This window comes from Macrobrachium rosenbergii, chromosome 44 (assembly GCF_040412425.1).
Source record: "Macrobrachium rosenbergii isolate ZJJX-2024 chromosome 44, ASM4041242v1, whole genome shotgun sequence".
Lineage (NCBI taxonomy): Eukaryota > Metazoa > Arthropoda > Malacostraca > Decapoda > Palaemonidae > Macrobrachium > Macrobrachium rosenbergii.
In genome coordinates, this window is record NC_089784.1 from 28258329 (window position 1) to 28269548 (window position 11220).

Here is an 11220-nt window from a genome sequence, read left to right on the forward strand (position 1 = left end):
CCAGGACCAGCCTCCATCCCCCGAGGTTTTGGATCTGGGATTTGTGCATGGGTGCAAGGAAGCTCTTCCTCTGTTACCTCGAAAGAGCTGTGGCTGGAGAGGAGAGAGAGGCCGAGGATTAAATGAAACAGCAGGTGTTCGGTTAGACTCCTTTGTTCAAGGAGCAGATCTCTGGGACAGTGTCACTCCTTTAGTGGTGAAAGAACACCACATGTCTCTTTTCTTCAGTATACATGACGAAAAAAGAGCAGCTAACTCCTGTGCCCCATCTCGAATTGCCTTGTCCACACACGACAGGACTCCGAGCCAGTCTGCATGTACGAATATAGTAGAAACTCCCAAGGAAGGAGCTTCCCCGGTTGTGTAGAATACATACCTCCTTTTGGAAAACCGAGAAGGGGGAGAACAAAATCCAGCTTTGCCCAACTCCCTCTTCTCAGACAGCCAAGAGTCGATCCCCGACAACGCTTTCTTGGACGAAATAGAGAGGGCCATCTACAGGAGTCTAGTGGTACTCGAGAATTGACATAACAAGAACGCTGATCCCGGGAAAGAAGGGGTCACGGTGGAGAAAAATGTTGGGAAGCAGAACAGAAAATAATTCAATAATGAGGCATAAGCTGATGAAGGCTGTTCTGGTTCAGGTTCCTCCTCTGCTAAAGATACAGCGGAAAGTGCCAAATCTTGCTGTGGTTCTGGTTTCAAAGACGAGGGTTCTTCAACAGTTCCAGAATGTTGTCCAAACATTGGTGAATGGGAAGCAAAGAGGAGTCTTGGGGTGCTGATGTACTTGCATACTTCACGCGATCAGCGACAGGTGAAAACGATACCACCTTGGGGGATCTGTGACACAGAAGGCGCCGAAACAGGTTGACCTGCAGCAATAGGGACAACTGAATCTAGAGTCTCAGACTCGTATCCCAATGCTGGAGAGCTGGGAGCCAACAAGATGTCTGGAGCTACAGCACAAACTGAACCTGCAGCAGGCTTATGAGCCACTGGGAGCTCGGATTCAATGGGAGAGGGAGATCCCAAAGCACATTATGAGCCAATTGGCACCTGTGAGCGTATGGGCACTTACGAGCCAATGGGAGCTTGGTGTTCAAAGGGAGCTCTCTGTCGTCCCAATAGCTGCAAGAGGGCTCTTGATCCTTATGGCGCTTGCAAGGTACCACTGTACACACGTTCGCAACGTGCCTCTTCAAAGGCCTAGAAGATTCCTGAAAACGTCGACCGTGTCCTTTGGGTTCGGAATCCTAACCACTGGAAGATAAGATGTGATCCAATTGGACACCTTTCGAGTGTTTGGTTACCGACACCTGGGAAATAGCAACAGGTTCGGGTGAGGAAGCAACTACTCATGGGCAAACCCCACCAACCTCCCTTGGACTTACGGTTTGCCTCCTCCCAGGTGTAGGGGAGTATGACAATGACCGACTTACGGTTTGCCTCCTCCCAGGTGCAGGGGAGTCTGACAGTGGCCGAATTTAGGAGATCCGTAAGACTCCTTTCCAGTGGCAGTCTATCGATACCTGGGACCAGCAACAGGCTCGACTGAGGAAGCAACTACTCGTGGGCAAACCCCACCAACCTTCCTTGGACTTACGGTTTGCCTCCTCCCAGGTGCAAGGGAGTTTGACAGGGACCTCCATCTAGGAGCATCAGTGGGACGAGAAGCCAGCCCCTCCACAACACTAACCTGGGTGCAGGCACTGGCACTTGCACCAACAGTTGCACTATGATCCTATCTGAGCAACAGTACTTACTAAAATGTTTAATTTCTTATCCATCCGAGCTTCGAGACTGGAGATGGCACTGGGTTCAGAGGGAAGGGAGCCAGGTAACAGAATTATAGGGAGAGCAAGAGAAGTAGGAATCAGGGAACGAGAGGTCAAAGGTGTAGAAAAAGCTGGCTTAAGGGTAGAGGATACAGAAGCTCTAGCCTCAGCTCTAGCAACCACTTTCCTAAGCCTAGCTTTCTCTAATTTATCCAAATGATTGGTCAACAATTTCCATTTACTTACGGCCCAATCCTTACAGTCCTCGCAAGTCAAGTCGGGGGAACATACCTGTTCGTGGCAGTGAAAACAAACAGAATGTTCGTCATATTTAAATGAAGTCAACCTAGCATTACAGCCTTTGCTGCAATACCAGTTACTGGTCACACTCGTTCTGACATAATAGTCCAAAAAATTGCTAAGCTAAGCTAAGCTGAGCTATGAAAATATAGCTCGGAGGCTACCAAATGAAAGAATACTTCACCAAGTCCTTCGATAGACAACCAAACCATCCAGTGAAACTACTCCTGAATCAACAAAACACAGCTGCTGAATGAGCAATGTTCGGTCATCAACGGCAGAAACAAACTGAGCTCTTTAGCTACACTGTACCTACTCTTCCACGAAAGTGGGCAGGGCACTTACCTGCACCAAAACAAAAGAGCGCTACCACGAATTTTCAATTCTTAAGCTGCCGTTTAAAGTGGAAACTATAGCTATGTAATTACTTGGTAAGTGTCATACATAAAATTTCAATTTCACTGGGGAGGACTTACTCAATGCTATCTGCTTGATGATTCAAGCAGGAATGTGGCATTTGGTTTCTTTATCAAGACTAAAAAAAATACAAAACAAGTAAAATAAGAGGCTTATAATTCACAAATGCCAACTAATGTACATTGTTACTCTGCTCTATTACTTAATAAGCGTGGAGGCACACCTTGGTCAAAAGTAAAGCCTACCTATGGAACAGATTTTTATACTGTATCACTAAGTTAACATACCTGAGACTTTAATCATCTTTGTAAAATTGGATGATTCTCCACTCAGAACCTGGAAAATAAAGAAACAATTGATCACTAAAAGAAAACTCTTAAGCCAATTATGAAAATCTGATACAAAAGTAGTTTCAAGGATGTACAACTACTACCTAATATGGGCAAAAAAATTTACAAATTCAAGTGAGTTAATCACTTTTACTTTAATTACTGTAATCAAACCAAAAACAGATTCTCAAAATGATCAAAGCATTAGAATACTCATGAAAAGCTTATTCAAATACAGATACATTATTAAAAGTGCAGCCAGATCACATGGGAATAATTCTTAACTGACTAACAAAACAGTACTGAAGTATTAGGATAGTAAAGAATGGCGCAGTACAGTGCTGGTACACACTGACTGAAATATAGAGCACTAAAATTTCTCAAAAAAATACAATAGCACAGTTTTATTTTGTAGTTACTGGCTACTTTAAGCAATTCTGTACAGAATTTGCTTGGGTTGACAGAATTTCTATATACTGAAATACATGGGAATATATACTTGATATCAAAAAGTACAGAATAAAATATGCTCTGGTCAGGTTGCTATTCTCAACCTACCAGATCTAATAGAATAGGGATACGTTGTAGTCTACTTAGGAGAGTTAACCCTTATGGGTCGGGTTAAATACAGTAAACGCCCCCACCCCCCCTTTCGCATTCTCACGATTCACGGATTTCTCTGTGGAACGTATCTACCCATTATTCGCAAAAAATTCGCCCATCCGCTATTCGCGGGGGGGTTGGGGGGTGGTATGCATCCCCCGCGAACACGGGGGGTTTACTGTATATATCAAGCACATCCCCAGACCAGGCAACTTTAAGGTTGGCCAGTTTAAGAAAAAACACATCCATGGAAAAGGAAGATATGCAAATGCACATGGTGTAAGAAAAAAAAAATTATAAAAATTTTTCTCTACCTTCCACAGAAATTGAATGTGACTACTTACAACCCTGTGTAGGGCCTCTTTTACAAGACACTCATGAAAATAAGCTAATTTTACCAAGTTATGCATGTTTTTTCTAATAATTTATTTTATTTTATTTTGTAAATTTATAACAAATCCTGAGTAGCCTATATTTGTTATAAAATATTTGTGAGATTTACTGAGATGGGAGATGCAGTAACTTTTTGTGAGGTATACATGTTTTTTCTGGTATTTCTTTGCAAAATTACAATTATAGCTCACATACTATCATAAAAAATAAGAACTAAAACCAACAGCAATCCCTGGGTATATTTATGAGCAAATAAATAAAAACACGTCCTGGAGCGGCAGAGAGGCAGTACACTTCCCTCTGAAATCTCAAGGCACACTGATCGATGTTTCTCCTGTGCTGAGCTAAATAGTTGCCATAGGTCATTTATGGCCCATTGAAATGCTATGAACATTTTTCCCACTAAATTCATCCAAACCGAATGATACGTAATATTAATACTCATATGAAGATTCCTGTCCATCACCCGAAACCTGTTATAGATACTCATATGAGGATTCCCGTTTATTAAGGGTTAATAGAATGACAAGTTTGTCTAACCACTCAAATTACACTTATATACATCTAAAAAACAAACACTTGGTTCATTATAAAAGGATGGAATCTTATACCTAGGACAAATATATGTTACCTTCCATATTCATACCTGCTATGGCATTACATAGCATTACTGTACACATCCCTGAACCGTTTAACAGTATTCTTGAGAACTAAGGCTACCCAGATCACTTAAATAGAACACTGAAATACTTCTACAAAATCTTCCCAAATCTATCATTCTGTTCACAATTACACAAAAAGTGGCGATCTTTCCAGTTGACAATTACTAATCTAATCAAATAAAACAGCTTGCTACACTCCTTTCTGCAACCTTTTAGAGCCTATATTGGCTATGCAATTTCATGAACTGAAATCTAACCAGTCTAAAGTCCTGTACTTTCTGCCTGAACTCCCATCGGATCTAGGTCTTCAAATAAGCCACTTCTCCATGATTTCCTAGAACTTCCTACACGTGTTCTTCCTGCTACTTCCATATCTATTGTTTTCCAAACCAAATTTGCCTTGTGATCCTTCTCTCTTCTTACCACTTGTGTCCAAAACATCTTTGAGATCTTGTCTTTTTTCAAACTCTCAATACAAAATCTCTCTAAAATTTCTTAATTCATAACATCTTCCCACAATGCATCAGCCATGAATCTTAACATTCCAATGTCACTATTTTTCAAAATCTTCAATTTCTTTGTCAGTGCACAAGATTATGCTGCACAGAGTAGAATATGCTAGCCTTAGCCATGTACAGTACCAATCCTGAGCCTTTGTTCTCTCTACAAGCCTTATTATATTAACAAACAAATTATGGTAGAACTATGGGGTTGCTCCACATCGGGTATTATCTTGGAAACTGACGTTTCCTATAGTATTTTGGTTGCTTATTAACAATTTACAGTTTTTTTTCTTGGTCGACTGTAATTAACATGTAATTAACCTCAAAAGTTGTATGCTGGCCATCCTGGAATGTTATTGCACATGCACAGTAATATAGGGGAGCATTTGGTAAAAAGTGGAGTTTCCTTCACCAGGGGATTCGCTCCCCTGGCTAAGTAGCATGGCCTGCTAGGTTAGGCTGGGTTAGGGTGCGTCAGGTTAGTATAGTTCCTTTTATAATAGGTTTCCTTAGCTAATCCCTTCTTGAATATATGGCTCCTTAATGACTTGCGCATGCGCAGAACCATACCATAACAACATGGCAGTCCGGTCTTTCTTCCAACGATTTCCCCCACCCAAAACCCCGCGTTCCCATAGGGTCCCCAACCATAGTGGGTAGATATGAGGTTAATAATAATTGACCAACAATAAACACCACCACCTCCTTCATCAGCAACACTAAAAGTATTGGAAAAATCAATTTCCAAGGTAATAGTCTGTGCAGAGTTACCCAGTAGTTTTACCCAAATTATAATTTCATCACCATCCTAATATTTCCGTAGAAGCACTGTGTATGTCAGCTAGAGTCATTAACACATAAGGCTTTAGCAAATAATGGCAAAGAAATATCAGTTATTAACCTATTATATGGTCAACTTAATAAGTGGCCCTATACTACTTTGTTAGTTTCCAAGTAGCCTATTACATGCTAAATGGGCTACAAACAGTCACTTCCTCTTGGAAAACCATCGCTGGGTTAATTAAAGATACAGTTACAAGTAAAATACGCTCATACACATTACATACAAACTTAATCTTGACGTACGAAATCGAACCACTTTTTCTTAAATGGGCTACGTTAATTAGCCAACCGAAATTGCAAGTCTGCGCTTTTAACAAGAAAAAAGTAGTTTTACGAATAAAATATGAAAAACCCCTTTTAAAAAGAATAAAATTTGAAATAACACCTTAAAAAGAATCGCAGGGTATTTAAGTTCTAGAATTGCTTCAAAACTAACTTGGAACTGGTTAAACGGCCCTAGCAAGCTTTAAAATTTAATCTAAAGAACCCGTTGCAGAAGAAGCCTTCTGCAGTCCATATGATGAGGAAGTAGGAACCACTAAAACCTTGGAGAAGGGGTCACAGCTCGGGGAATGAAGGTCGCAAACTTGACCTTAGAGTGAATTCTAACATCCCCTGTCTGTCATGATACAAAACCATCAAAAGATAATATTTACAAACAATAACTAGTGTTTACCCAGCAAACATACCTGCTGTGTGGATGCAAATGGCATACCAAATAAAGATATCCAAACCACGACACTCTCTGATAGCAAATACGTACAGAAATACGTAAGTTATATCGGCATATGCGATACGAAAATGACAGTCTCACTTCCTCTACGCGAAGTACTAATGCTTAGGCTTTCATAAACAAGGACGAGATGTGTTAACCTACGGGTGTTTGATGCCATCCTGCGTTAGTCCTTTGTCATGGTAGTGTTTCTACCACCATCGTCTGGGACATTTATAATTGCAATAAATGAAATTTTTTCAGATAATATTTACTACTATTTCACACTTATACTAACTAAAAACATCTAAAAACAGTACTGAATATGATCAATTGTCCTCGTAGTGTTTCTCTCACTAAAGTCCGGGATATTTATAAATGCACTAACGTCTCGGACATATATAGATGCAAATAATTCGCAATGTTTCGAGAATATATAGCCTTATTTTACTCTTAACACTAACTAAAAACAAAGTTGAATATGAAACATGAAGTTTACTTTTTACTACATCTGATGAAACTGACTCGTGGGTCCCGTACAGTTCCTGTACGCGTATCTTCATAATCAATAAACAGTGCAATTCAAGCTTCCAATACCATATTATCTCGTCAAAAAAAAAAAAAACAAATAACGAACGTACTGTACTTATCAGTAAATTGATACCAATTAGTTTAATTTAAAAATTATTTGAAATATGGATGAAACCTAACCTGCTGTGAATGAGGCGCTAAAGTGATAATCTGAAATGATACTAGAATATTTAGCAACTAAGAGATGTGTATTCGTCCCGCGGAGAAATTTTGTTCCTTAATTTGATAATAAGTTGTAAGGAAATTAATTTTTAAACATAGAGTAACTATAAACATTGAGAGCATCTGAATTTAATAATCTCAAAATATAGTTTATTAAGTAATCGATAATTACAGGAAAACAATAAATATATAAAAGAGGCAGTCAAAAAAAGTAATTTTCGCCCTCTTGATGCTATGCGTAATATCATGGTTGAGTATAGGAAGCTTTTAAAACGAAGGCAAAGAGAGAAAGTGCAAGTTGAGGAATCAATCTGCAATGAAGAAGAAGAAGAATGGTCACAAGACAGTGATTTAGCATCCACGTTATTTAGTTTCCTAAATACAGACTACGACAATATAAAAAAGAATTGATGCGTCATGTCCAGACCCCTACTAACGTTACCAGGCTGGACAACGGCGATCTTTGAATGTGGAGTTAAATACCCGTAGACTATCATTGTTTCAGACGTACGAACGCTCTAGTGCGCGCGCACACACACGCACACACACAAACGAAATACATGAATACAATGTTGATGTAGTACAAACACTATGAAACCTTTGGGTGCTAATTAATGAACATCTTATATATATATATATATATATATATATATATATATATATATATATATATATATATATAAATCAGATTCTAAATGCAGTGAAAACAGGACATCATCATCTACGAAATATCGATTTAACAAAGAAGTATTCAAATACAACAAAATTGAAAATGTTTGTATGCAATAATGTATTTCACAAGATTAGACTAAAATATCTTCATTCACCAAGATCAACAAATTTACTTGTTGAAAACATAACGAAGCTTGTACAATGAGGTGGCCAGATTGACTATCATAACAGCGCCTTACTCATTATGCCAGACAATAAAATCACTTCAAGTTTCCACACTCTTTTGAGACATTTTCACACTATTAATAGATCCCTGTATTCTGTCTGCACGGATCATTAAAAATTTTGGTCTCATTTTCAGCTTTAGTTTTCCGTAAAAGAAAACTATTGTGCCGACTTTGTCTGTCCGTCCGCGCTTTTTTCTGTCCGTCCTCAGGTCTTAAAAACCACTGAGGCTACAGGGCTGCAAATTGATAATTTGATCATCCACCCTCCAATCATCAAACATACCAAATTGCAGCCCTCTAGCCTCAGTAGTTTTTATTTTATTTAAGGTTAAAGTTAGCCATAATCGCGCTTCTGGCAACGATATAGGATAGGCCACCACCGGGCCGTGGTTAAAGTTTCATGGGCCGCAGTTCATACAGCATTATACCGAGACCACCTAAAGATAGATCTATTTTCGGTGGCCTTGATTATACGCTGCACAGAAAACTCGATTGCGCCAAAAAAAACTTCGGCGCATTTTTTACTTATTTAGAACAACGGGTGAAAGGCTATTCTAGGACCATACGATAAACTGTTCACATGTATAGTAAGGACACATAACTATTTATATTGAAATGTCAGTTATACCTCACTCAAGCTGAGTTCGGGACAAGACGCTACAGCCTTACGTAACGTCTCGTCGGATAGCTTATACGAGAATCAATACTATCTTCCCCAATGACAAGGAATTGTGGAACTTTGTGGGAGACAAATACAAAAGAATGACAATTGAAGATCCGTTTGAAAAGATTCTACACAAAACAAAGTCTCTTCCCCGTGTCACTGGTACAGAGACCTGGAACGTTCGTTGAAAAACAGCCAGAACTTCCCAAAATCTGGTCGCCAGAAAAATCCTGCAACATTTGCTACTTTTACTGTGTAGATTTTAATACAAGATTTCAAGATTTTTCCATTCGAAAAAAATGGAAATTTTCCTTCAAACAAAATCTTTTAAAAATAATCCTTAAACATGTACAGGAATTCATAAGCCACCGATACTGATAGCTGTAAATTATATAGTATTCAGTCGCACGAACGAAGATAAATAAACGGTAAATTGTAAAGAGAAAACGCCAAGAATGTCCACTAGATACTCCACAAAAGCACACACTTACACAGATTCCCTGCGAGTAAACTAAATATTTTTATTTTTTCAGTTTTCGGTACATAATTTTAAATCACAAATGGATTATATCCAGAATTAATCAAGTTTATCCGGATAACTTTTGCAGCCTCCAGGAAATGTTTAACAATGCCCAGTTCTCGTCTGGCAAAACAAAAACAAACAAAAATCCCTATTATCAGTATTATCATCGAGACTTCGATCCAAATTAGGCCAACACTTAAATGAAGAGCCTCGTTCTTAAACAGGCTTGAAAGAGAAGTAGAGGGAGGGACTGTGACACGAGGGAACTTCGTTCAATGTATATCTAAAGTTATGAAAAATGACATTGCAATACGCTTGGAATTTTAAGACGAAATAGAGAAAATGCTTGCTCAGAGGTACATAATACCGAGGGACGAAAATACGTGCGCAGTTACAATACAGTCAAGAAAAGAATACCGACTAACCCCCTTAAGGGCAAGCTACAAGGGAAGAGCAGAGGCTGAATTCATAGGCCTAAACGATTGAGTAGGCCTAAAGAGCACATTCTTTACAAACGTTGAAGTCACTCCTACCGACGAACAGCTTCTCTTATTTTTAATCGAAGTCCAAACAACTATTATTACTATATTTTGAAGTAGGACATTCAAATGAGCCTGTGCTGACACCAGGTCAGCGTGAAAAACACAAAGCAAAAGGCTGCTATAAAAATTGAGCTGCTAATTTACAGGATGTCGGAAAAAATGAACACAGGATGTAGGAAATGTAAGTTACGCCAGTTTTACAAGTCACTCCTCATCTGACCGTACCTGCTGCATTAGCTCTCAAATTCCAACAGGAATTAAGCACTTTCATTCTTCCACCGCCTGTACTAATATTCATTCGCAATCTGGCGCAAGTTTTGGGCATTCATTTAATCTCTTTTATCTGATCATTTTTAACATTTACTGTACTTTCAGCTTTGTCTCGTTAAAAAGTACTTTATACTCTTTCATCAGTTTCTGAAATTTATCTTCCACTCCCCCATATCCAAGATGGGCGGATCGAGCCTTCTGTTCTTACCATCTTCCAAACTTGGAAACTTAGAACCTGTAATGTAGCCAATGAAAGGTGACCGTAAAATTTTAATATGCGTAAGTCGTCAGCTAAAATGCAAGGTCTGTTAACTGCCAAACATTTTAAACACATTATTCAAATCTATATTCCTGTTTATAAAATAAACTTGAGATGTAGAGTTTTAATTTTTATTACCATAGACACCTATATAAAACATCGCACTTTAAGTTTATTTATTAAATATAGTTATTTAAACCCAATGAAGCAGGAATTCTAGATGTAAATGTTTTCTCCAAGCAGATAGTATGCAATTAAAAGGTTATGCTGATTTGCCCACTAGCACCTGAACACTCTTAATTAAAGAAGGGTCGTTACGTCTTTCTATTGCACTCACTCTTAGTACTTCCGGGATATCAAGGCTCTTCCTCTCCGGTACATCTTTCACACCTGTCATGCAGCACTCGCTAAGTCCTCCTTTCCTCCTCCACCAACCCAGCCTCCGTCCCCGAGTTATGCACTCTTTTTCACCTACCTATCGTTGTGCAGTTTTAGTATTTTTTTTTACGTCATCAGACTATCTCTAATCACTTCAATTCATCCTTTCACTTATGTTACTCTTTTTACAATTTCTGCATATCTCCACCTTTCTAGCCATTCCAGTTCTTCTTGACACACATACTGAGTACACTGTTCATCTCAACAGCTTCAACTTTTTTCATTTGCATTCGGTATAAACACTTCAGTCACATAAAGACGAGTTAACTCAATGATCCCATCTTAGGCTCCATAGACATTTCATGCAATTATTATTATTGTTATTATTGCCG

General features: G+C 38.8%; 1 protein-coding gene across 6 annotated transcripts in view; it reads right to left on the reverse strand.

Moving 5' to 3' along the window:
• Nucleotides 1-6682, reverse strand: part of Marf1 (meiosis regulator and mRNA stability factor 1-like protein) — a 98110-nt gene extending 91428 nt beyond the window's left edge. For all 6 annotated transcript variants that reach the window (XM_067088157.1, XM_067088158.1, XM_067088156.1 and 3 more), the window contains exons 1-2: nucleotides 6518-6682; nucleotides 2783-2831 (exon numbers count right to left, since the gene is read on the reverse strand). In XM_067088157.1, the coding sequence (XP_066944258.1) occupies nucleotides 2783-2831; nucleotides 6518-6541 (73 nt within the window). In that variant the 5' untranslated portion in view covers nucleotides 6542-6682. The remainder of the gene's footprint in view (nucleotides 1-2782; nucleotides 2832-6517) is intronic.
• Between the last annotated feature and the right edge of the window lie 4538 nt (nucleotides 6683-11220).